The following is a 26,722-nucleotide window of genomic DNA, read 5'->3' as shown; positions in this document are numbered from 1 at the left end:
GAAGTAAGTTCATTGGTTTGAGGATGGAGCAAGATTCTTGGCAGATGTTCTTTGGTCAGGATGCAAGTCTTGAACTTCTGTAAATCAGGCATTTATAGAAAATCAATCTCTCAGCTCTTAAATTCTGTTCTCCTAAGGGAGCATTTATGAAATTCTCCATTTCATATCCTCCAGTTCCATTTTAGATTAAAATCCTTTCACACTGCATAAACCTTTTGCCCCAATAAATGTCCACCCAATTAGTTCTAAATGACAAAAAATGTTTGAAGGATATGATCAAATTTCACAAAGTAATAAATACAAATGGTTACTAAACCCATGAATCAATATCCATTCAACTACTAATGAAAGAAATGTGAAGTGACATAGTTTGTCAGTTACTATCTTTTAACCAATCAAAAAGGAGGAAAATTAATGACAAATTCCAGTGTTAGAGAGGTGAGAATGGGGTGCAGACTGGCATAATCATTAGCTGTTTATCAGTATCCTAAAAAGGTGTTCATACCCTTTATCCTTCTTGAATTTACTCTCAGAAAATAATCTGAGCTGTTTATCTGATGATATCTATCATGTTTTACTTACAAAACCAAACATGGTTGGAAATAATAAGGATTCTAATAATATGTATTTTAAGTAAACATTTAAAATTAATGGAGTGTTTAAAACCATTAAAAATCATGTTTTCAGAAATGTTTTTCAGGTCCTATTGGATTTGGTTTCTAAATAGCTCTAAAGTCCATTCAGTTTTCCCTAACTGTGTAACACCCTAGTCTATGGTACCAGCATCTTTCATAAGGTGTTTAGGATATTACGTGGTACAAAATGTTCAATGAATGTTATTTGTTATTATTCTTATTCTTATTCTTACCTGTACCACTGTAGTAGCCTCTAAAATTGCCTTGCCCCATAAACTTTTTGCTCCCTTTCTAGTCTGTTCTCTACCCTGCAGCCTGTGTGATCTTTTAAAACACTAATCTGATCATGCCATCTTCCCTGCAACTCCAAACTTATTTGCAGTCACATATCCTTTCTTGCAGGCCAGCCCACTGCATGCTGTCAGGCCCTCAAATGCAGCATGCTCCCTGCTGCCTACGAGCCCTGTTCCTTCAGCCTTCACCACTCACCCATACTGTGATTTTCCTCTCAGAAAATTCTTGTTATCCTTCAGAAATCAGTTCAAGAACCACTTCCTCAGGCAAGCTTTCTTTGGCCTCCTAGAGTAGATAAGTCCACCTCTTTTATCTTACCACAGATTGTAATATCCACTGTGTCCTAAAACTAAAACTTGTCTGTTTTATTCAGTACCAGGCTGTTTTATTCAGTAAATATGTGTTGAATAAATTTGCTGAATACACATTTCTGGGATGGATGAATTAACGAATGAATGAGATCATCTAAAAATTTCATATAAGCTTTAGTCTGCTTATTTATTTTTTCTTCCTGTATCAGACCGCCATTAATTCAGTCTTCATCGACTCACTTCATCTTCTAATATATTCATGGTTTTCCAACCAAAGAAACCTCTACTTAAATTTATCTCATATACAGCTGCCCAGCCATGTACCCTGAATCAGTTCAAAGTAAGTTAAGATATTGAAACCCTCATCCCTCTGAGGAATGGCAGGAGGAGGAACCTAAGGCAGGGCCTGGGAGGAGTCCAGTCCAGCTGCCCCTGCAGTAAGCAATCTCCTTCTCCCTTCCCAGTATGCAAGTCTGTATTAGCCTTTTCTATATGTCATGATTTGCAAAAGACTGGGAAGCACTGGTCTAGAAATAATAGGTATTAAGCCTCAATTGCAACCTGCTGATCATGAAGCAATAGTCACATTTAAATATTGACTGAAGAGAAAACATTTAAGTGAAAATGCCACTGGGGTTAAATAAATAATTTTCTTATCCCACTATAGGAAAATCAGATTTACTCTATTTTGTTTTTAACTCAGGTCTGATATTTTAGGTCTGTTGTTTCACTTGAGTTGTGTTCGTGATTTTTTAACATACAAATGACTAAATTTGCTCAATATTCAGGAAAAGATCCTATGTTTAGTCATCTAAGGGGTTAACACTGAAATACCAAAATTGAAAAAGTTAATTTTTGTAGAGCATAGCAGTGCAAAATACTACAGACGGCCCTTTAGGCCCTAAAATCTATTTTAACATAAATTAAATATTCTTCCCAGAGCCATAATACCATCAATTTATCACTGCTGATTATGCAAGTATTGGATTCTGAATATTTAACCTATTTGCAAGGATGGTTTATTATCTGATTCCATAGGTCGTGGAACTGGAAGGAACAACCTTTAGGCAAATAATCAACAAGTTTTCCTTCAGTAACTTCTATATGTCTGGCATTGTTCTGAGTTTAGTCTATACAGAGGTAGCGCGGGGTACCATCTTCACTCTCAAGGAATTTGCAAGCTGTGTGGAGAATAGTAAGATAACATCGACATAGATGAGACAATAATTACTCCAAACTGTGTTTGGGCTGAAAATGGCAGCACCAATTACAAAGCTCGATACAAAGCTGCAGGGTACTTGGGCGGTGAGCCTGTGCTCAGTTTATACCTACTCAGTGTGTGGGCAGTACTATGTAGTAAGTGTTGAATGAACATTTGTTAAAAACAAATGTAAATACTAAATTGTGTGGTTCTGTCACTAGTGTAAGAATCAACTGAGAAATCGCTGAGGGCAAAGTATCAAGAGAAATATTCATAGAGGAGTTTAAGACTGAATTTTGAGAGCTTTGGTGAGGGCAATAGAAGCCACATTCATTCATTCAAAAAATATTTATTGAATGCCTACTATGAACAGAGGCATGGGGACATAAGTGAGCAGGGAATATTCATGAGGTGGTTACTATAGTAAAGATCATCTTTGGGGGAGCATTAAATTACATTTCAGTCATTTTTATGTGACCAGATTGTGGAATGCCTTAAAGTCAGTAAGAATAATTTAGAAGAGAAAATAGCTACTGAAAGTTGTTTGTTTGCTTAATGAGAGGAGTAAGACAATAAAATGGTTTATTTTAGGAAGCTTGGTTTGAAAGTGGTATGTAGGATTTTCCTGAACATATTATTGACCCTTCTGTTTTTAAAAAAGTATAGGGATGGGTTTTTCACAAACTTTCATTGGAATTTATGAGAGTGTTTAGTTGGCCTTTTAACAACAAATCCTTCTAGTGTATCTCACCTACTTTTTCTTGCCATAATATAACTCCATTTCTTGAGACTGGAGTTGTGGAAATTGGGAACCTTTTCATTGTCACAGTCATAGTAACTTTCCAAATGCTATCACAGAAAATATGGTCCTATGTAGCCTTTTCTCACCTAGTAAAATAACTCTACTCCCTTGACCTTTCTCAAATGGTTTGTTTCTTCAGTGTTAAAGAACACTCCTTGACTATTAAACTTTAATGATTTCTAACTAGTTAGATTCTCCCACATGGCCCTGATTTTGCTTCTTGCTTTTATACTTAAGCAAGAATAGACATAATGACAATTACTTCTAAATACTGAAGTGCTAGAAGCTCCTAAAAGAATCCCATTTCAGGAGTAGTTTTTACAAGTAAAGTTAACCTGCCCAATGCATTTTTTAATTTGATGGAAGCTAAAATAACTTGCATTCTCTTTATTCCTCACCCTGTTACCGTAGTCATTTGTTAAGTGTTACTTTCTTACCTCTTCATATAGCTCTTGTTATCCACAGAACTAGAAAAGGAGTTACAAAAATAAATATCCAGAGAGATGTCCCTTCCTCCCTAGGACTGTGGACAAGAAGAGTCAACTGATTCATAGCAATCAGCAGGTGCAGGAGTGAGAAGATAAGTTACTTGAGGACTCCAGGCAAGTCCTGTCCACCGGATGGTGTTTCCTCACATATTTAATGGGCCTGAATGGCCTACTGGGCCTCCCAAACCAAAGATCCCATTCATGAACTTAAATTCTCAGTTAAAGAGCACAGTATTCAACCAAAATACTAAGGGTGGAAAAAGGGTTAGGCGGAATTCAGGTGTCTGGGTTGTTCCTGTAAAGTCACTAACCCTTTTCATCCAAGTTGATGCACATTAAAATTGGTTTAACTCACAAAGCAAAAGTACAGAATATTAGCGGATCCAAAATAACCCATATGCCTTTTTGCTCTTTTCTTTTCTGTTTTACAGTCTGAAAGAACCCACTTCAACTGAGAAAGGGAGTCCAATTTTCAAAAAGCAGTTCCTCCAATTTTTCTTCTTTCTGAATGACACTCATACAGTAGCAGTGGTAAAATAAACAACAATGTGTTGGATTTTGTTTCTCTTTATCTATATGACATTTGTGTCATCACCGTAGCTCTAATCCATATTCAGGTCTTCATGTTTGGTGTGCAGTAATATGTAAATTATCTTGCCAGCTGCATGGAGCAGTGTTTGTTTATTCTATTTCTTTTGGCACTTCACAGAACTGAATTTCTGCCAAAATGGGGCTGCTTCAGGGAGCACTAATGCTCCAGGAGGAAGTTTTGAAAGGAAATGCACATCATAAGTCTTCACTCTGTGAAGCAGCAAAATCAAAACAAACTTTCTGTTTACTAAAATATCAGTATTATGAATGTAAAATAATGTATTTGTTAAAATATAATGAGCACACTGCCCATCTCCAGGATGCTCGGTATATGTGGGTTTTTGAAATGAGGACACAATGCCGAGAAAGCTGGTGCATTTTTATTCTTGGAAAGAAAGTAGGTGAAATGAAGCACACAGAGACAACATCTAGAAGTTAAGGGGGAAAGAAATATTTCAACATGCATATTAATCTCTGGAAACACATGGCATTTACATGCATTTAAATGTGGACAGCTGTGGCGTTTAAGTGTTAAAAAATTTCATTAATGATGCATAGAGCTATCTACTTCTTTTGGCAGGCCTTTCAGTCTTCAATCTGACACTTCCTTTTTTATCCAGCAAGCTAATTTCCCCTCTTTTGTGAAGAGTAACTGTTTTCACACTACTGCTTACCCAGCAAGCCTCCTTATTGTTTCATGGTTAATTATCTTCTCCGGCTTCACCTTCCCCAGCACAGGGAGCAGGACTGTTCCTCCCCAGCACTAATGAAAGCTGGGTTTTATGAGTACACTGTGTAAATAAATGCAAGGTCTGATCAGGCAACATAATAAATGAGCTCCTAAAGTTTATGGAGTCACAGCTCATCTAGTGATTTTACTAAATAATGAGGAAAAATGATTAATTTGGTCGGGGCGGGGGGACTTTAATTTTGGAGAAAAAAAATAAAGCTTTTGTTACCCTAGTATGGACCTATCTGCAAGTAAATGTAAGAGGTCCATATTTGTCCAAAAGTTCTTCATGCTTCCTAATAGCAGTAATGATTTTTGCCAGGAAAATGTCTTGCTTAGAGTAGGATTTTAAAAAATATTGTTGATTTGGTAGGAGGTGGAGGTCACCTGGCATTGTATTTCCCTGATTATTTGCTCTTTATTAAGAAACAAAAAAGGCAGCCAAGCTTTCTGTAGTCAAAGTGTGCTACGCTCTGCACAGACTACAAGCAAAACAGAGATAAGTCACAAATGCTACCATTGCCAAGTGCCTGGGGTAGTAAATTCAGCAGAACTGTACCAGGGAATTAACTCCACTGGCCAGTCAGTGTCCTACCTCCCTGGACTCAGCATATTCTCTTAGTTGCCAGTTCAAGCACCCATATCTGCAGTGTTGGGACTTAGAGTTACTTTTGGTTATTTTTTGCATTGCGAAAGGATTTTAATAGATTGAGGTGACACTAAGTCTCTAATATTGTCTTTTTATATGTATACAAAATGAACTCACATTTTGAGATCCCTTTTCCTATAGAATGAAATTTACATTTCTTTGATTTGGGAACCTTTGATTTGGGTTACAGTTTGAATTAAGGTCCTGACATTTAAGACTCTCAAGAGCTTTCTTCTTGAGAGCCCAGGATCAGAGTTTCCACTGCAATCAAGACTGAGATTTCAAAATCTAATCGGATCTCAGGATCCTTAGTACTTTTCCCTTGAGAGCTCAAAAAGAAAATCCCTCAGGGAGTCTACGTTTTTAACATGTTTAAGGACTCTAGGAATCAAAAGTATAAAATCTCTTGGAAACTTATTTCACAGACATGTATTACCTTCTAGGAAAATTCTTCCTGAAATTTCTAGCAACTTTTCCATCAGGTATACTCTCTAGTCATTTTTATGGAGGGAAAGGTGGCAGCTCAAGGGAAGTATTCTAGCAATTTTGAGACTTTTTTAGTCCTCCCTAAGTCTAAAAACAGTTACCTTTAAAGGAGACTATTACAACCAAACATGTAAGTTGAATGAAATAAAAGCAGATATAGAAACAGGGATTAAACCATCTTAAGAAAATGAATCACAGCTGACCTGCCTGTTAATCATCTTAAACCTTGGGCCAATCAGATGTTAAACTGAGAAAAACAGTACAAGTTTAGCTGGCTGGCAGAGATTGAAGTAATATTTTGGGTCATTCTTAATTTGCTTATCCAAATTGGCCAAATTTATTCTTAGTTTTATTCTAAATGGAGAGTTGTAATCAATCTTAGAATTGAAAAAACAAAACAACAAAATCCCACACCTGTGGATCTGAGAGGAGCAACAATTAAGGACAGTAACAACACAATATTGGTTATTAATGTGTACTTTGTTGAGTGTGAAAAAAAAACAAAATTCTGTCAACTAATATGTACTCTGTAAAGGGCACTTACCCACATAGGTGAACTCTGTTAGCTGATGTTCGGTTTTTCAGGCAGACCTCGGCGTGTTGGCAAATCTCTCTTTACGCATTAGGCTACCCCAGGATCATGCCACAGATCCAGTGTTCTTAAAATTCAGCCTGAAAGTTGGGAACCCAAGTCTATGTCATAGAAGAGTCCATGTGCTAGCAAATTTCACTTGTTTATAGGATTTTTCACCTCCTCTTTACTAGAATGTAGTTTGTAGGATTTTATTCATGGAAGATCCTTATCATAAAGGAAGAACAAAGTTGTACTTTACAGTAAGGCAAAGATAAGGCAAAAATTATTCAGTTCAGAAGCTCAAAACTCAAATGGTATGTCCACTCCTGACAGTCAAAGTGCAAACCCCCAATGCCCAGAACAATGCCAGAAAAATGGGACCAGATTTTATCATTAGGGGAAAAAGTCAGTGTCTTGCCAGTGGGTTTCAGTCCCGGGAAGTTCACTATGGATTCAGTGAGACCAAAGAAATGACAGTAGAACATTGTTGGGGTAAAAGAGTTATACCCAAATTTATTTCCACGGTGGCAGGTCAGTCATTAGAATCCCGTCCACTCAGCGAGTCTGTATGCAACAAGCCGGTCTCTGCCTCTGGGCCCCTCTGCCCCTGCAGCCGTCTCAGTCTCTGTCCTCAGTGCTGCCACCACACCAGTCTCATCTCTGCCCTCTTGCAGCTGTGTAGCCCTACAGCCTGCCACCATGTCACCCAGAGCACTGGGCAGAGCTCTTTAAACAGAGTCATTAACAACATATTGCCCATATTTGTGTAGTGAGCTAGCCAACCAGGGCCAGGTGAGAATCCTGGCCACAGAAACCTTCACTTTATCTACAATCAGTTATGCAAGCTGGCATGTGGCTCTGTCATTGTCATCCAAATAGGTTTACCTGTGGTAGAATGTAGAAAATGACACCATTTTATTATGGTTGGGTTTTTACAACTTTGTTGAGTTTATTTTTCCTTTGTATCTCCTTATATTTGTTTTAATTCTACAGAATACTATAAAGGTCACGTAAAGAAATCCCTTTATTTAAAAATCTTTTCCTAATTTTTTAAAAATCCATTTTTTAAATAATCCTAAATGAGGGTACTTTCTTGAAACTCAGGGGAAAAAGATCAGGGAAACAGAAGAGTGACTAAGAAGAGAAAAATAAACCAATTATCCTATGCAGTCTGTTCTGAGTATAAAAAAATTATATTATGTTTGCATATAATATAGCAGCAGTCAAGATAAAATAATTTGTCAATGAAAGTAGATTATTTTTTTAGTTACTTCTAGTAAAACATTCAGTTAGGTGAGAATGTAACTTTCCTATAGTAGATGTTTAACAAATATGAATAAAGATTTCTACAATAATTAACTTGTTTAAGAAAAACATTGATGAGAGGCATTCATCTGTTGCCACCTAGCTTTAATACTACCAACACTGAGGTTACTACACCTAAGAGTTATTTATCAATTATGACAGTATCTAAATTTCTTTAACTTTTGGCACAAACATATTGCCTCTTAATAAAATTAGTGCTCCTGCAGGGCCACCCCTCCCTACAGTGAAACTGAAGTTCTAGAAAAGGAAGAAAGAAGTGCTCATATTTTGTGCATCTTTCTTTCTTCTATGGAACTACTTCTTACAGCCTCATGATTACCCTGTTTATAGAACCTTAAAGTTCTTGGCAACCTCTTCTTCACACATAAAATCAAATTTAGAAGTGTTAAATAGAAGGGGTTTTTGGTTTTAAATAGATTCAGAGTCAGTATGGGCTACTGTGTTTGAAGCTGAGGGAAGAGGTGTTAGAACAATTGAGGATTTCCTATATAATCTGTGGCCTTCTTGGTTTCTCCGTTTCCATCCTCCTTCTAACACTGGTGCTGGAGAACAGGAAAGGTGATGAATAGACTGGTAGGACCAGACTCCCAAGTTCAACAGCAATGTCACTGTGGAACCTGGAACCCTCTCAGCTACTCTGTAGCACAGCTGTGCTTATTTCCTCACCATCCAGCCTCTCTGAAGTTACAAATGACTTTCTTCTTGCTAATTCATTAGCTTTTCCTCAACTCCCATTCTTCTTACCTTCTCTGCTCCTCTAACACTTTTAACTACCCACTACTTTAAAAATCTCCTCTCTCAGCTCCCAGAATATCACACCAGTCCTACCTGGATTTCCCTGCTGTGTTTCCTTTGCTGGCTGCTCATCCCTCCTTTGCAGGTGCCCACAAGGCTCAATCCCATCTGTCTTTGCTTCTTACTGTTCTCTCTTCTTGCAGTGTCCTCCTCCACCAACACTTTTTCTGAATTCCTTTCTTCTCAGTGTAGCCTATGTGACCTTCAAAATAATAGACAATTGGGCTTCATGTGGCCAAACCCATGCAGGGGAGACTGTGGGGTGAAGAGAGGCAAGATGGACTGTGGGACATACTGTCATTTAAGTCAGCTGAAGTGGTTTTCATAAGGAGGCTTAGCATCAGGATAATCACAGGAGGAAAACATTTCAAGAAAAATGGAGTTAAATGCCAGAGAAGAATCAAATAAAATATGGCCAAAGTCAATTCAGTTGGACTGGGTTATCAGAAGGCCACTGGTGATCTGCCAGAGGGTTCTGCAAATAAGAGCTTCATTGATCACACTTCTCACTCCTCATGAGAGGCTGTTGCATCAAAATGAGTGAAGTGGAACTAAGAGAAGTACCACGCACAGGATGTTCTGCAGCATTTCAGGGAATGGTGATCATGCATGCAGACCAAACAAAGCCTGTAATACAAAATTATTCTTATTGATAATATATGCACACTGATATAAATGAATTTAGAAATCTTATGTTTTAATATTTGTATAAGCAAGGCCCTCAATAGCATAGTGAAGTCTTGTTGTTTGATGGTGTTCCAGGCTTCGAAACTCAACAAGACTGAGGACTCCTATTAGCTGGTGGTTTTTTTTTTAAATTAAGCTGAAGTTAACATAACATAAAAGTAGTCATTTGAAAGTGAGCAATTCAGCAGCAGTTAGTGCCTTCACAATGTTTTGTAAACATCACCTCTATCTAGTTCCAAAACAATTTTATTACTCCAAAAAGAAACCCCTTACTCATTAAGCAGTTGCTCCCCATTCTCCCCTCCCTCAAGCCCCTGGCAACTACTACTTTTCATTCTGTTTCTATAGATTTACCAGGTCTGGATATTTCATATAAATGGAACCCTACAACATATGACTTGTGTCTGGCTTCTTTCACTGAACATAATGTTTTTGAGGCTACTAGCTTTTATACCTGAGGGTAACAGAAGCTATAAAGTCAGACATTCTCCAAATTGTTTTGCATAGCATAGTTTAACCTCAAGACGATTCCTTGGATCCCTTCATCAGTTCATCAGACTGTGGGCAAGTCTTTCTTCCTTTCATTCAGAAATATTTTTGAGAAGACTCTGCTCTCCAATAGTCACTGTTTTAGTTGCAGGAAAACAGATGCCCTGCCCTCATGGAGTTTACATCCACAAGGGGAACTCTTGATTCCCAGTATTGGGCTTTCTTTTGTACCTTGTCCCTGTTGAGAATTAAGGCAATTTTTGCTATTATAAAACTTACTTTAGAACAAAATCTAATGGAGTTTTCAGCTATTTCAGAAATATCTGTGTAGTCAAAACTAGGAAATATGCCCATGGTGGCACTCATTTTAGCGAGATTTGTGAGATGCCTTTGGGTTTTACTTATCTGTTTTGAGTTTCTGATCAGCTCTGTTATTGAAAAAGAACATTTTGCTAGAACAGTTTTTGATCATTAGTGTGAGATAGACCTTCAAAGCATTTTCTGAGCTGAGACAAGTTACTTTAACGTTATTGTCAACCTGATAGATAGTGAGCAGGATTTGATTGCTCTAATGTGTCCGTTGTGATAGAATTTCACAGACAATGGACTTGCCTTTTAAGAAAAGATTATTTTCAGGAAACAGAAAGTGCTTGAGCTATGGTCCTTGCTGAGGGCTGGCCAGGGTCTCTTCTCATTTGGTTATTCCTGAGAGATAAGTACAGTCAGAACATAGAAAGACAAACCCACACCCCATTTACAGAGCAATGCAAGTGAGTAGGATTCCTCAATGACATATATTTCACTGAATTCCATGCATGTGGTTGTATTAAAAAGATTAGTCAACCACCTAGCAGTTACTGGTTGTTTAACAGTTAGCCATACTATCCTCCTCTCACTTCAGCATATATGTATATATTTACTAGTAGTTTCCAGTCATTATACCCCTATTGTGTGCCAGCCTCCTCCCATAGGACTGTACCTATTTTCTCATGTAAAGTTCCCAACAATCTCTAAGGTAGATACAATGTGTGTGATTATTTTGGAGACATACAAATGATGGAACTGAGACATATAAATGTTAAATAACATGTGCAGAATCACAGAGCTGACATGTGATTTGAGGGACCTAGGATTCAAACCAGATCTTTTTGGATTTCTGCCTCAAATCCTGGAATGGTTGATACCAGTGAACATTTTTGCCCTTTATTCTATTTCTGTTTTCATCTATATTTTTTCTTGTTAATAACTCTAAACCTATTCTCTGCTGAACAAGAGGCAGAGTGCTCTACACTCTGAGTCCTCACAGAGCTGTCTTCCCACTTTCTGAGGACTGTTAGCTTTCTGTTATGGCTGTTGTTGTTTTTTAATTTCTATTGAAGTCAGTTTAGGAAAATAATTATGATCAAAATCTCAGATACTTTAGTTTTAGATTGGAGGGGATTGCTAAGGAAAATATTGTATAAAAAAAGTAGAGTGAATATATGAAGGTTGGGCTTTCCCTTCCTTTAAATTGATTTCTCCCACCCTGACCTTTATATTATTTTCTCCCTCCTGTCCATTGCCTCCTCAAACTTCCAGCATTCTGCTTTTTGCTCTACAGTAGATATGTACATCTTTATTCATTTACAGTTAATGCCATTTATGTTTTTGTCATTTTTCCTTATATTATTGTTTTTGTTGTATTCTCCTTTTCTGCAGATAAATATTTTCTCCCAGGGCTTTGCAAGTGGTTTTGCTCAATAAACTCCTGGACCTAGAATAAATAAGAGGAACAGAAATTGCAAGAACCTTCTAAAGGTTTTGCCCATTCTGAGCACCAGGTGTTTGACTGGAACATTGAGTTCATCATGGTCTTTCTGATATTCTTTAGTTTTTCAAGACATGCAACTTTTTAAAGGAAATTAAAGGAACCTAGAGATAGTTATATCAGATCTCTGTTTGGTTATTGTTTTATAGAGTGTCAGATTCCTTCGCGTCCACTCCTTAGCTGATAATGTGTTTCTCATCTCTTCTAAAAACCCACCATTTAACCTAAAATTTAAGAAAATCTGAGAAATGCAATAAAGGAAAACCTTACTCAATGAAAGCCATACACATACAGAAGGAAGTGAATTTGGATATATGTTACGTGCTGCACTTGGAATCTTTGTTCTTTCATCTTCTTAACATCATTTTTCCAGCCACTTTTAGTTACTTTCTCTGTATATATTGTGCTAATATAAATACCCTGCTTCAAGAATAAAAATAAATTGCCACCAATTAATTCCACTTGTTTCTTGAGCAGATCTGCAAAGATGTCTGTGTGTGAGTGTGTGTGTGTGTGTGTGTGTGTGTGTGTGTGTGTGTGTGTGTGTATGATTGTTTATATAGAACCCTTGGTTTAGGCCAAAATTCAATGAAACAAATTTGTGAATGAGAAAGACCTTACAAATGAACTTAATTCAGAATTACCTCTGGAACTGCACACTGTCTATTGGCACCTCATGTACTACTCACTGTCCTTTTGGTTTCAGTCAAATATTCTTAGATTTTTGTTTAAAGCTATTTTTGATTTGTCACTTTATCAAAGATAGGAACATCTGTGCCTTTTTAAAAATTACTAGACAGTTCATCCAAAAAAAAAACCAAAAATACTTCATTAGCTTGAGCATCATTGGCTTGTCAGGCTGTCGTCAAAGAGAGCACTGGACCAGTTTTCCCACCAGTCGCATCACTATACATATATCTTTTTTGCAAAGACTTTTTAGGTACATAAATTTTCTAATGTCCTTCCTCCTGGAAACTTTTCCTACTTCCTTGCCTCCCAGGGTATGTTTCATGTTTGAAGTTAAATGTGAAGAAATGGAGATTTTATTGAAAATATTGACAGAATTTAATCCACAACAGAAGAGGGTAAATGAGGACAGAGTGATTAGCACTTCTTTAATACGTAAAATTTAAAGTCTAAAGTGAATAGTTTTCTAATGGATCTTGTCAGAAATTCCCTGGAATTCATGTACAAAAAAATTCCAAAAATTACAATAAGTTTAAGGGAAAAATGGGAAGAGGGAATTAGGAAGGGAAAAGGACAATATTGCATCCAAAAGTTTAATCTTTAACTATGGAAATTTTCCACTCCAGCTACATTATTGAGCAAAAGGCTTGTTCTTTTACATGCTGCAGTAAGTTTTATACTTTCCTAGCCTTGCATTTGTAAATCCTTAAAGGCAGCATTTGGTCAGAAAACAACTGTGTCGAGAAAGATGCGTCTGAGTTACAGGCATCACTTGGGTCAAGCTCATTACTGGTGCACATCCAGATGGCACTATTCCTGCATCTAGTGTGAGCCCCCAGCTCTGGGACTCTGGAAAATCTGTGCTGCTAAGTGGTAAAAGTCAACCAGAGAGTTACAAAAGAGCTCCTTTGAAAGACTAGCTCAATTATTTATTAGTACTTTCAGAGCACAGTGTCAGCCAAGATAGTATTTAAAATTAATATACTATTTGATTAGACTGATTGATTGTTCCTAAAGCTGAAGATTTTAACATTCACCAGCCATACTTACCGGTCAGTAGTACTTCTTTTATCAGCAATTAAGGAATAAACAGAAATTCTAATAAAAATTCATCACAGTGAATGGACTCCATAGCTAAGTGAGTGTGATGTCACATTGGTAGCAGAAAAGATATCTCTCATAAAACTTAAAAATATCCCTTAATTAATGTTTATTTTGTAGCTGGACTCTTTTAAACACAAGTAGGCTATACAGGTAATCTCTTACATAGCCAGTATAATAAACTGCTGATGGCTATTTTATACTTCGTAAATTCATATTGTATCTTTTAGCTGTTAGTTTCAGGAATGATTGAGGGCTTCTTAGAAAGGTTCTGGTAATGCACTCCTGGTGAAGCCTTTTTGCCACTACTGAGGAATAAAAACACCATGACCTGTTGTCCAACCGTACTTTTAAAATAATTCTGAATTGTAATGCAAATATGCTGACCTGTTATATATACTATGTGACTCCTCTCTCTACATATCATGTCATGAATCCCTTGTGGTTTTAAAAGCAAATTGAAAGGAGTGATGAGAAGGAGAGAATGAGATAGGCAGGGAGAACCTTTTGTGAATTGACTAAGGGCCACTCTAGAGCAATTCTATGTGCATTAAGAATTACAGCTACCTTACACTGACTGCCTCCTAAGCCCTTCACATGCATTAGCTCATTTAGGCCTCAGAATTCTCCCGGGTGGCTGAAATTCTATTCCATTGCCCCAAGCAAAAGTGGCTTCAAGTGGAGAACCCAGAAGAGGGGTGAGAGGGGGTTCGCTGTATGTGGCTGCAGAGTGTTCCACTACAGACTCGGGCACTAAAACAGTGTCAGAGTAAACGTGCCTCTAGAGATGTCATAAACTGTACCCTTTTTACCTTCATGTATCTGAGTCTTATCTTCACCCAACCCAAAGTTTAAAATGTAGACAAATCAATAGGAAATGTTTCATTCCATAGTTTACAATTTGACTGTGATTATCATACATTTTAATCTATGTTATTGCTTTGAGTGACAAATTACTATTGATAGAAAAGCCTGTTTCAATAATTTTGGATGTTATTCCAGAAAGGAATAGAGCTGATCATTATGCTAGCTTTTAAATCCATGCTTAGGGCAAATTTCTTTCCTGATTCTTTCAAGAGATTTTGAACAGATGCAATCTTCATGTTTGTATTTCCTAATTCTTCTCTTTCTTTTCTTTCTCCAACCCAGGAGATTTTGAATGTGATTGATCCTGGCTTGATGGACCTAAATGGGATGAGTGAGGATGCCCTGGAATGGGATGAAACTGACATAAGTAATAAATTAATTAGTTTTAATGAAGAATCAAATGACCTTGATCAAGAACCCCAACCTGTCATGCTTGAAGAGGCAGGTAGTGAGCATCCTGGTTGTGAAGAAAAGACAGATGACCATGGGGGAGCTCATTATGCCTCAAGTGTTACTGCTCCCTCCAGCCCACACATTTACCAAGTATACAGCCTCCACAATGTTGAACTCTATGAGGACAACCACATGCCATTCCTGAAAAGCAATCCAAAGTTCAGCAGCATGACACAGCCTAGTGTTTTAACTAAGAGTCTCAGCAAAGATTCTTCATTTTCATCCACCAAATCTTTGCCAGATCTTCTAGGGGGTTCCAATTTGGTGAAGCCCTGCCCATGCCATGAAGGAGACACGAGCCAGAATTCAGGCAGTGAGAGTGGAATCGTCAGTGAAGGAGATACTGAAACCACTACTAACTCAGAAATGTGCTTGCTCAGTGTGGTAGATGGATCCCCAAGTAATCCTGGAACTGAACATCTGGACCCACAAATGGGAGATGCAGTTAATGTGTTAAAGCAAAAATTTAAAGATGAGGAGGAACCCATTAAGCTTCCAAATAGCTCTCAGTCATCCATCTCACCAGTGGGTTGTGTAAATGGAAAAGTTGGAGATTTAGACAGTATTACCAAACATACCACTGATTGTTTGGGAGAAGAATTACAAGGAAAACATGATTTGTTTACATTTTATGATTACTCTTACCTCCAAGGCTCAAAACTCAAATTACCAATGATAATGAAACGGTCACAAAGTGAAAAGGCCCATGTGGAGGATCCCCTGCTTCATGGTTTTTATTTTGATAAAAAATCCTGTAAATCTAAACATCAGGCTGCAGAGTTACAACCAGATGTGCCTCCCCATGAAAAGATTTTGGCAAGTGCATCCCATGAAATGGATCGCACTTCATATAAAAGTGGTGATGTAGAGAAGACGTTCATTGGTGTGCAGAATGCCAAACAGCTTTCCCTTTTATCTCATAGTTCGTCTATTGAGTCCCTTTCTCCAGGGGGGGATTTATTTGGATTTGGCATCTTTAAAAATGGCAGTGACAGCCTCCAGCGAAGCACGTCTTTAGAAAGTTGGTTGACATCCTATAAAAGCAATGAAGATCTTTTTAGCTGTCACAGCTCTGGGGACATAAGTGTGAGCAGTGGCTCAGTTGGTGAACTGAGCAAAAGGACATTAGATCTCTTGAATCGTTTGGAGAATATCCAGAGCCCCTCAGAGCAAAAATTAAAGCGAAGTGTTTCTGATATCACTCTACAAAGCGGTTCCCAAAAGATGGCCTTTACTGGCCAGCTGTCATTAGACAGAGCATCCTCAATCAATGAAGACTCGCCAGCATCTCTTACAGAACTTAGCAGCAGTGATGAGCTCTCTCTTTGCTCAGAAGATATCGTGTTACACAAGAACAAGATCCCAGAATCGAATGCGTCATTCAGGAAGCGCCTGACTCGTTCGGTGGCTGATGAAAGTGATGTCAACGTCAGCATGATAGTCAATGTCTCCTGTACCTCGGCATGCACTGATGATGAGGATGACAGCGACCTCCTCTCCAGCTCCACCCTCACCTTGACAGAAGAAGAGCTGTGCATCAAGGATGAGGATGATGACTCCAGTATTGCAACAGATGATGAAATTTATGAAGAATGCAACTTGATGTCAGGGCTGGACTATATAAAGAATGAATTGCAGACCTGGATTAGACCAAAGTTTTCCCTGACAAGAGATAAGAGAAAGTATAATCTCAGTGATGAAATAAAGGGCAGCAAGGATGTAAGTAGTAAGGAGATGACCAACCCCTCTGAAACCTTGAACATTGAGGCCCTTTTAAATGGTTCCATAAAATGTCTCTCTGAAAATAATGGAAATGGTAAGAATTTATCCCACACCCATGAGTTAGGGACAAAAGGTGACAATAAGAAAAATATTTTCAAGGTTAACAACGATCCACATGTGGCTGACTTGGAAAATGGCAATATTGAAACTACTCCAGAAAGGCAGAAGGATAAACTGAATGAGATTTCAAAGGAACCAGAAAATCTTGGCTCAGCTGGGAAAAATATTTCAGCGCATTGTAAGTGTAAAGCACTTGTGGATAGCTCAGATGATTCAGATGTTGCTAGAAAGGAGTTTGTTCCCCAGAGTGTTAGACGTCTTCCAAAGAAATGCGAAGCCCACCACCATTTTGAAAATCAAAGTGCTGCTTCTACTCCCACTGACAAGTCCTGCCCAGAACTGCCTTCAGAAGCCAGAGTCATCAACAGACAGGGCTCCGGGGTACTGAAATCCTCATCTAATGATGCACCAGATCCGGCTGGAAAATCTGCTGGCATCTGCCTGGCACTTGAACAAAATGAAACAGAGGAAAATATTTGTATCAGCGACAACATTTCCTGTTGTGACTGTGAGCCAGATATTTTCCATCAGAAAGATGCTGAAGATTGTTCAGTACATGACTTTGTGAAGGAAATTATTGACATGGCTTCAACAGCACTAAAAAGTAAATCTCAGCCTGAAAATGAGGCAGCTGCTCCTACTTCATTAACTCAAATCAAGGAGAAGGTGTTGGAACATTCTCACCGGCCCATCCAGCTAAGAAAAGGGGACTTTTATTCCTACTTATCTCTCTCCTCTCATGACAGTGATTGTGGGGAGGTCACCAGTTATGTAGAAGAGAAGAGCAACACTCCATTGCCCCTGGACGTTACTGAGTCTGGCTTAGAAGACAAGGAAGACACTGAAAGCTTCTTTGAGGCCTGTGTTGAGGATGCCTCTGGTGGACAGGAGCCCTGTTTCTCCAGCGCACCTCCAAATGAACGCACGGTTCCTGCAGAAGCTGCGCTGCCGCTGCAAGCATCAGGCTCTTCTCAGCTCAGTGATACTTCTTGCTTAGCTGGTGATATGGACATGGTGGCTCTTTCCAGTGCTCCCCTGCAGAAGGAATCTGATGATGGAAAGGAAGCGGATGGTTTACCCCAACCTTCCGGTGTCCATGGAGAAAGCTCAGAGTCAACTGCTCCGTCAGGGCTGGGCAGGGAAAAGGAGAGTTCGGAAAATCAAGGTGACTCTGGAATGCCAGTAGACCATAATGCTGCTTCAGCCAAATGTAGAGTTCCAGGACTCTCCTCGAAGGCTAAGCAGCCGAAAGACAAGGCTAAATTGCATCCCAACCCCAAAACTTTAACCTGTGAAGGAAATCTCCTAAACCATGAAGAACAACATAGGAACATGCATAGGTAGATGTAACCCTCTCCACGCATGAAAATCATCTCATTGAAAGGTAAATATAGACTTCATTTAAATATATATAAATATATTTTAACATAAGACATTTTATGTATGTATATATATTTAAAATACGAGTTTGAGTCAACAAAGCCATGATAGGAGAAAAAGCTAGTCAGAAAGATTGGTCATGGCAAATATTTATCTGAATAAGACATTTAAGTGGAAGAAATAACTCCCAACAATGCAAGTAACTGTGAAGTGAAAGTGGGAAATAACAGTGACAATTGACATTTTTAGTGATGTTATCTTTATTACATCATTCTACCAAGGAGAATGCAAAATTTGAGGAAGGAGACACATAATTTAGGGCCTCGAATTCTACTATTGAGGGAGGAAAAAAAGGCTTTCCAAATTACAATTTACCATCTGCTCAAAATGCACACACAGTGACAACGCTCCCCATTTCTGTTTCCTGCGCCCCGAGCTGCCCGCTCCCTTCAGTGCCTGGAGATGAACACCGATTAGTTAGAGTCTGCCTCTCCTGAGCTGGGCCTTCCTTTAATGCTCTAACGTAACTATCATCACATTTGCTTCCTCCGTGGAAGGCTGTGCTGTCACTGCTCCTAATCATGGCGCAGTCTGAGGATTCAAACAGGAGGGGAAAGTTGATGTGGAAGAAAAGGCTCTTATTTACCCACAGACCGACTGAGAACAGGCCCAGAAAGCAAATGCAGACAGAGTACATGACAGGTTAATGGCATTTTGATAGAAACAGAATTTTTGAATTTTGCCTGAAGGTGACAGGCTGACTTCCATCAGAATTTTTAAGAAAGTCATTCCACTCTTCATATTTAATAAGACACCTATTGATTGATAATTCTGAGATGATGATATAGCACTAAAAGTAATACAAAAATTCTGTTTTCTTCCATTTCCAAGCCCCAGTGATGAATATGCTTTCTCAATCAAGTTTAAAGAAGAAAATTTGAGCTTCTGAATGTGACAGTTGTATTTCACAAAGTATGAGGTGCTGAATGCCACCTCCACCCCCCACCCCAGAAGCTTAATGCCATAACCTAAACTCGTGCTATAGGAAGTGAATTACAGAAGCAATCTACCCTAATTTGTTAACTTATTCAAATAACAGTTATTATACTTAACTATGCTAAAGATTATCTTTTTTGTGGCAGATTGTTTATTTTTTGATGAGCCTAATTACTGATTTTCTAAAAGTAATTTACATTTATTACAAATACATCTTTTAAAATGTGACAGATAAATGTTGTTCCCATAATGTATTATGAAAAAAGTTACTATTTAAAAACACATTATTTAATTTGAAAGATGAATGGCAAACATCATTATTTTTTTTCCTGCAACACCTGTGCCCTCAGCTCATTAAAATGTGTGATTCTGTGTAGAGCTGCTAGAAATGGGGACTGAGGGGGGAATCTATACCATATATATATATACCCTAAAAATAAACTCAGTATGCAAAATTGAAAAAAGGCATCCTACTTACTAATATCTAGCTCAACTAATTTTCTGTTTCAGATTCAATTTACAATTGGCTGCAAGTGAGAACAAAAGTAGGAGAGAGAGAAATGTATTTCCTGTGAAACATGTCCACCCTATAATCACATTCGCCATCAGTATGCAGTAAAACTGACCATTAAGGGAGAATAACTGCAATTCCATAAGCTGCTTCCAAACAAGTTCTATTAGAACCAATTGTACTGCGGGCTCTGCCAGCCTCCACAGAAGGGCTGGTAGAGCCTGGCTGATTTTTGTTTTCTGAAAAGGGATAAAGGCTTGAAAGCAGCTCCACTCTGAGCATGACATCATGTGACTGTGACCTTCAAGTCACCAGTCAGGCTGAGACCCAGAGCTCTGGCTCTGGAGAGGCCTCTGGGAGGCATTTCTCACTTTTTGATACTCTGGGAATTTCTTCTCTCCCTTACATAGACGTAGAATTGAAATGAAATGTAAATGATAAACAGCTCCATCTTTAGACTTGGGGAAGTAAATGTGCTGATGGGTCTGTGTTACCCTCACATTTCATAGGCAGGACAGTGTAAAACTATCACCCAGCCCGCCTGCCAATCAGCAGTATTTTGTTGAACCCCCGCTGTGCGATACCTGGTCCTATCTCAGGCAATGGGAAAAGCAGCCAGATTTCTACTTCTGCAGAACTCACATCGCCCCCAAGTGACTTGTAATCAGCCTAGGGCCATTAAAGTGGCCATATTTACTGGCCCTATTTAGTTTCTTCAGTATCATGTAGACAAAACATCTGTAGGCCTAAATTTTCCACCACTCATTAGCATTGGGTACCTGGATATAAGTATTTACATATTGTTAAAATGCTATTGACCAGGACAAATTTTTTAAATCTCAAAACGCTGGCATGCCTTCATTGTTAAATGTCAGGATTACAGTAAAATTATCTGGTAAATATGAAGATTTACATCTATAGAAGCTTAATTGTTATCATTGTTCTTCCTACAAAATTTGGAAGAGCAAAAAAAAGCTCTACTATTTAAAGCCATTTGAAAACCATCAGCTGGGGTGCTCTTTTTATCAGGATCATAAAATTCACCAAATTCAATTTGCTGGGTCTTTTTTTCCCCCAGAAATAAGTTTATAGATGAAATTATTATGTCATCTGGAAGAGCTACAAGTGAGAATAGCAGATACAGTCTGCAACAGTAACCAACATTTTTCTCAAAAGTTTTTGATAAGGTTTTTCATTTACTGTGTTCTAATTAAAAATCCACTGAAACTGTTTGAGTTTTAACATGATCTAACACAGTATGCATTTGTACCAATTTCCCGGCACACTGCTGTGCTTTTCACTATTTTCATTTATGTGTCATTCAAAAATAGAGAGGTCAGTTGCAACAAATCACATCAAAGCGAAGGTAACTGGCTAGATCCAGATATTTCTGCCTAATTTGGAGGAAGCACATAATTTATGTCTGGAGTGCCTCCTAGGACCTGCCTAAGAGATGTACTTTGCACTAATCTTTTTGCTGTATTCTGACAGTTATTTCTTCATAATCCTCATCATAAGCCTCTGATCTTTGGTGAATGATTTCATCGTAAACTTCAGGCTCGGTAAATCCTGTGGTATAAAAATTTAACTCATCACATGCAGCCAGCATGTTCCTTTTTTTCCCTTCTGGTTGGGTCTGTTTTTCCGTTTTCAGTGATGGCGGAGTGGGGGAGTCGACACTGTATTTGCTTAGAATACATGTATTTCCTTTAGAACTTTCTAGCTCCTTTGTCTTTCCTTCTTTATTGGTCTGCAGGTATGATGGTTGGTAGCCCATAGAGTCTACATTTTCAGCAATTGTATTTATGCATGCTCAGGTATACATGTACAGTAAAAGTACTGCTGCTAGGTTTTTACAAACTGAGAAAACTGTAAAAGCAAACATTCTATTAGTTGGCTTGTCACTAAATGTTTAATATGTCCAAACAAGTTTAAGAAACTCTTGGTGATAATATATTAATTTTTCACTAAACAATACAGGTGTAATCTTATCAAATTTACCTTTAAGATCACTTTGATTAGCCAGCACTTCTCAATAACCAGCCCTGCCATGCTAAATAATGAAGATTTTATTGGGCATTACACGCAGCACACACACACACACACACACACACACACACACACACACACACACACACAGTCCAGATCTGTGCTTCAGCCAGTTTGGCTTGCCTCTCCCCAAGTGGGCCAAGTTGAAAGAATTGATTATTCAGAGAGAATTTAAATACTAGCATTTTGTCGGACCAGATTTGCCTCACCTAAGGATGCCCTCCTCAGTGGCCAGATTTCAAATGAGCCATGTCCTCAGCATTTGAACAATGCTCCATGCTCTTTCTTGAGTTACTGCACTATTTTACTGTACCAAATTTCACCCCATCTGTTCCTGTCTGTCTCTCCCTGTTCTTTATAACTTGGCTTCTCTTCCCGACTTCCTGTGGCTCCAGCCAAACTACATTTGCACATTGTTTTTTTGGCTCTTAAACAGGTTGCAGGATTATAGAGAAAGAGAGCAAGACAGAGGGAAGGAAAATATTTAGTTCTAGGAGGACAATAAAGCAACCTGACATCAGACTTCAGAACTCAGTTTAAACCCAGACAGGCAAAAGCCTGCTTTATTTGAGAGCTGGTTGGAGGCCCTAAAGTAATTGCATCCTGTGTTGCCCACATGTAGAATGTAGTTTTTCTTCACAGTCAACAAGTTGCACTTAGCCACCTAGAAATATGCAGAACTCATGGAGTTTGGAACAGATTTGTATCTGAGCCATCAGATGTACAGAAATAATCGAATCATTCTCATTTGCACAATGGTGCCTGTACCTTAAATGAAATGCACTCATTTTTAAGCTAGAAGCCCCAGTTATGGTCTTTTTATATTCAAAGGGTTGAAATACTTTGGATTACCACAATATTATGAATATTTCACCACTTTGTAATAGTGGAGTTGTTCAGTCTCACTGTCACACAGTGTCACTGAAAGTAGGGCTCAGTGTGCGGGCCCAGGGCCCAGTCTGTGAATCACTGTTGACACTCTTCCTCACTACTTGGGTATCAGCAGCCCCACAGTTTCATATTGATGTGAGATTGGAGTCTTCAAAACTGAATTCACAAGCAAAAGAATGGATGAGATCCAGAGGACAGGTCAAACTTGATGAACTTTCTTGTTTTCTTTAAAACTATGTCTTTAAAAAAAAAAAATCAATGTGTTTTTCATGTTGACTGTAACATTTTTGTCAGTAGAGTGAACCTTGGGCTACTAAAATCACTGTTTATATTTTATGTATTCCTTTATTTCAGAACAGCAGCAGGTAGTCCCAAAGTGGCAGCCTTCAGTGGTTCCAGGGCTCAGTTTTGCAAATGAAACAATCATTTCTGAAACTTTCCCTTGTCACTTTTTTGTTTCTTGTAGATAAGCCTGGCTGCACCTCAGGGTGACCTCATCCTCCTGCCCTGGGCTGGTCTCTGGTTCCATCACGTCACTGCCATTGATGACACTGACCTCTCCCAAGAGGAATCTTCCTTCCGAACGCAGTCTGTCCCCATGAGCCTTCCGTTCTGGATGTGTGCACTGGTTCCATTTAGGTGATCGAAGTTCAGCAGAGCTGCTTGTTCTCCCATGGATTCCTGTCCCAAGCTACCTCTAGCACCCCACTTCTCCAGTGAGACTTTTCTGTTTGCCTCTTCCCCTCCCCATCTACTCTTTAAAGTTCTGCAGTTCACCAAATTGACAGTCCATTAAATTCACCCATCTGGAATGACCCCCTGCCAGTACTTGGCCAATTTCATGTTTCAGTCTGGGTTGTTGTTGTTTTTGTGGTATGATGCCTATGTTTATTGAAAGAGGTTACCTACAAGGCCAACATTTGATTTGATTGCAGCATAGAGAAGAAGCACTGGCCCTTCTTTCAAAATAAAGCAACTTTTAAAAGCACTATTTTATTTATTTCATTTTAAAAATAATAATCTATGCAGCACTTCAAGAAACAACTATATGGTGTTGTGTATTATAAACTGGTGACATTCTACTATTTAATTATGTATAACATTTTCATTTTTTATGCTTCTTGAGGTGGTAATGAGAAAAAAGTTTTTTAAAAAAGTGTGCCTTGCTGTATTTCTTATACCATTTATTAAAAAGCTGCTTTCATGGTAAAATTATGTTGGTTTGGAAGGAGGAAATAGCAAGGTTAAGATGTGTGAATAATTTCTGTATATATGTATAACCAACTACAAACATTGATGTATAATGACAGTATAAAATGCTTTCATGTTTATGATGTCTAGTGATGTGGAAAATATAAGCCTTAAATCCACTAGATTGCATGGTAATTAAAATTGGCATAATAAACAAAGTTTATTGAGGGAAAAGGAAAAACAGTGATCTCTTCTACCTGTGTTCTTAACCCAATGATTGCATCTGGTTCTGGAAAAAAACAATAGTGTGGCAGTTTCCAAAATGTCCAAATTGCATAAGGGGCTTAATTTACTTAAACTGCACATGAAGCCTTCACAATTTGCGAAAGCTTTCTGATCACTGTAAAAGTCTTGGAACACAAATGATTAAATGCCAGTGCCCCAAACTGATAAAAATTTAACTTATATTATTTATTTCTACTTACCATTAATGGTTTAATGTTGGATTTCAGGATACCTAGTATGTCTCATATTTATTTTACATAATTCTTTTGAATAGGTTTAACAGAAAGATGGTAGGAAAGTATAGAAAATTTGACTTTTGATTTAGACTGTAGATTGCAGACATATTTATTTTGTGTAAAAGAAATTAGCTGAGAAATATTCTGTTTGGTCTTTATGGCTCTTATTAAATGCAGTTTTTAATTTATATCCTAACACCTACTAAAGTGCCTGACACACAGTAGGTATTCAATAAAAACTTGCTGAAGTATTGAATTAGGCCATATGGATGACATCTGTATTTTCATTTTGAAAAACCTATGCTAAAACATGTACATAGCTAGAAAAGAAGATACCCATATAAAGCACATATGTATGTGTTTTATAAAAACATGTAATATACTATCAGTTTATGTCAAATTTCAAAAAGAAATAATGTGTGTTCAAACAATCACAAAAATGATATTCATTCAATTGATAGTTCATTAACACTTTTTATCTGCAAGGACTGTGGTAAATGGAGAGGATGCAATGATGAACACAGGCCCCGCCCTCAGGAGGCTGACCTCCGTGACAGACCCCGTGAACACCCAGACGCGAGGCAGCAGGGGGTCCTGCAGGTGCAGAGCAGAGGACAGGGGCGGAATAGGCACGAGGACAGAAGCAGCAAGGAGGGGCAAGGAGGAAGAAAAGGGCTAGAAGAGAGCAGAAAGTCAGAAAGCAGAAAACTAGTGACGCATTATCGCGGGGACAGTGGGAGAAAAGGTACATTGGGAAGGCTTAATGAAGGGCCTTTTTTATGTAATATGCTGGGTAGTAAGGGAGACTGTAGAGTCTTTGTTTTGCACCTGATTTCATTTATCGTGAGAATTTTATTAGTACCACACCAAGAACATTTAAAAAATACTAGTCTATAATTCTACCATTTTCATAACTATTTGTATTGTCATGACCCTTCTAATCTGTTCCATACAGATATTTCTAAATTGATGAATTTTTATAGGCTTTTGAATAAGTGGTAATTTGCTCAAAAGAGGTTTTAGGCAGACATTTAGTTTCGGTGTTAAGGCGATTACAGGGGAAAGAGAGTAGAGAGAAATGTCTCATTAGGAGGCAGCTGTAGAAAATAAACTAGGCTTGGGATGATACAGAGTACATGGGGATAGTGCCCTGGAATGTACAGAAAGAACAAATCCTGGAGTCTTTGAAATACTTAACAGCATTCTGGATCTCTGTTGAGGTATGGTATTATTTTATATATGAAACAACCTTAATTTTCCTTGTATAGTAATTAATGCCAAGTCTGTCTATTGGCAAAACGTTTAAAGAATTGACTATGATGGTCTATTTACCTGTTGTATGTTTATTCAAGACCTTGAGGTAGTGAAAATATTTATTATCTACTTAGTGTTAACACTGAATTTGTAGAACGATTTTCAGGTTTATTGAACCATAATTTTTCAGGTTGGAAGGGATGGGATAGCCTCAATCTCTTGCTCTGTGTCGGCACTACCTCCCCAGGTACCCTTGAAAATGGTCACACCTGTCTACACACTTCCAGTGACAGTGTTAAAGCAAGCTGTCCCACTGTTGGGTGTGTCTGTTTGTTAAAAGTTCTTTGTAAGGTTGCTAAAATCTGCATAGTGCTCCCCTCCCACCATCCTTTAATTTTGCTCACTGGTCCTAGTTCTGCCTTGATGAGCAGCTCCTACCCCTTCTTTTTCATGGCAACCCTGAAGAAAATTGAGGCCAGTTACTTACCTTCTCCCAGCTTCTATGATTTCTATTCTTGAATTCTCTCAAATGCCCTTCATATGTCATGATTTTCAGATCCATTTCAACCTGACTGAATGTTAACAGACAGAGTCCTTGAAATTGAGGAACTGTCTTCATCATCATACGTGTAGAAAAATATCTGAACACTTAAGTGGTAAGTTTTCTCTAAAAATATATTCAAGATATATGTTTATTCTATTATTGTAAATTTCCTTAAATAAATAAATAAATAATCCATTACTTCCACTAGTGGCCCAGTCCAGTGCTGGAGTTATCTTGAATCTTTTCTTTACAGAAGTCCAAACCTAACCTGTTTCCATAAAAAGCTGGGTCCTCCTGCCCTCCATTTATTTATTTATTCATTCAGTCATTCAACAAATATTTGTGGAGTGGCTACTTGTGTGAGGCACTGTGTTTGGCACTTAGAGATACAAAGGCAACTAAAAACGTTGTCTCTCCCTACAAAGGGTTTACAGTTTTTTCTGTGGAAGTGCCTTTGATGTCCTTGAATAGTGTGAATTTCTCCAAATTAAATGACCCATTTATTTTTGTTTCCTACTTAGTTTCTCTACATTAAAACAAATCTACTGAGCAAAGTAATGTGCAAAATTA

The 26,722-nt window shown here is 38.1% G+C and overlaps 1 protein-coding gene across 5 annotated transcripts in view; it reads left to right on the top strand.

Annotated features, from left to right (window-relative positions):
* AKAP6 (A-kinase anchoring protein 6) overlaps positions 1 to 26,350 on the top strand; it is a 631,616-nt gene extending 605,266 nt beyond the window's left edge. For all 5 annotated transcript variants that reach the window (XM_036881256.2, XM_036881257.2, XM_036881259.2 and 2 more), the window contains 2 exons: positions 14,803 to 18,199; positions 23,109 to 26,350. In XM_036881256.2, coding sequence (XP_036737151.2) covers positions 14,803 to 18,159 — 3,357 coding nt within the window. In that variant the 3' untranslated portion in view covers positions 18,160 to 18,199; positions 23,109 to 26,350. The remainder of the gene's footprint in view (positions 1 to 14,802; positions 18,200 to 23,108) is intronic.
* Positions 26,351 to 26,722: the final 372 nt, after the last annotated feature.

Source organism: Manis pentadactyla, chromosome 11 (genome assembly GCF_030020395.1).
Source record: "Manis pentadactyla isolate mManPen7 chromosome 11, mManPen7.hap1, whole genome shotgun sequence".
In the NCBI taxonomy this organism is placed as follows: domain Eukaryota; kingdom Metazoa; phylum Chordata; class Mammalia; order Pholidota; family Manidae; genus Manis; species Manis pentadactyla.
Note: the sequence above shows the minus strand (reverse complement) of the source record. Positions and strands in the feature narration are given on the sequence as shown.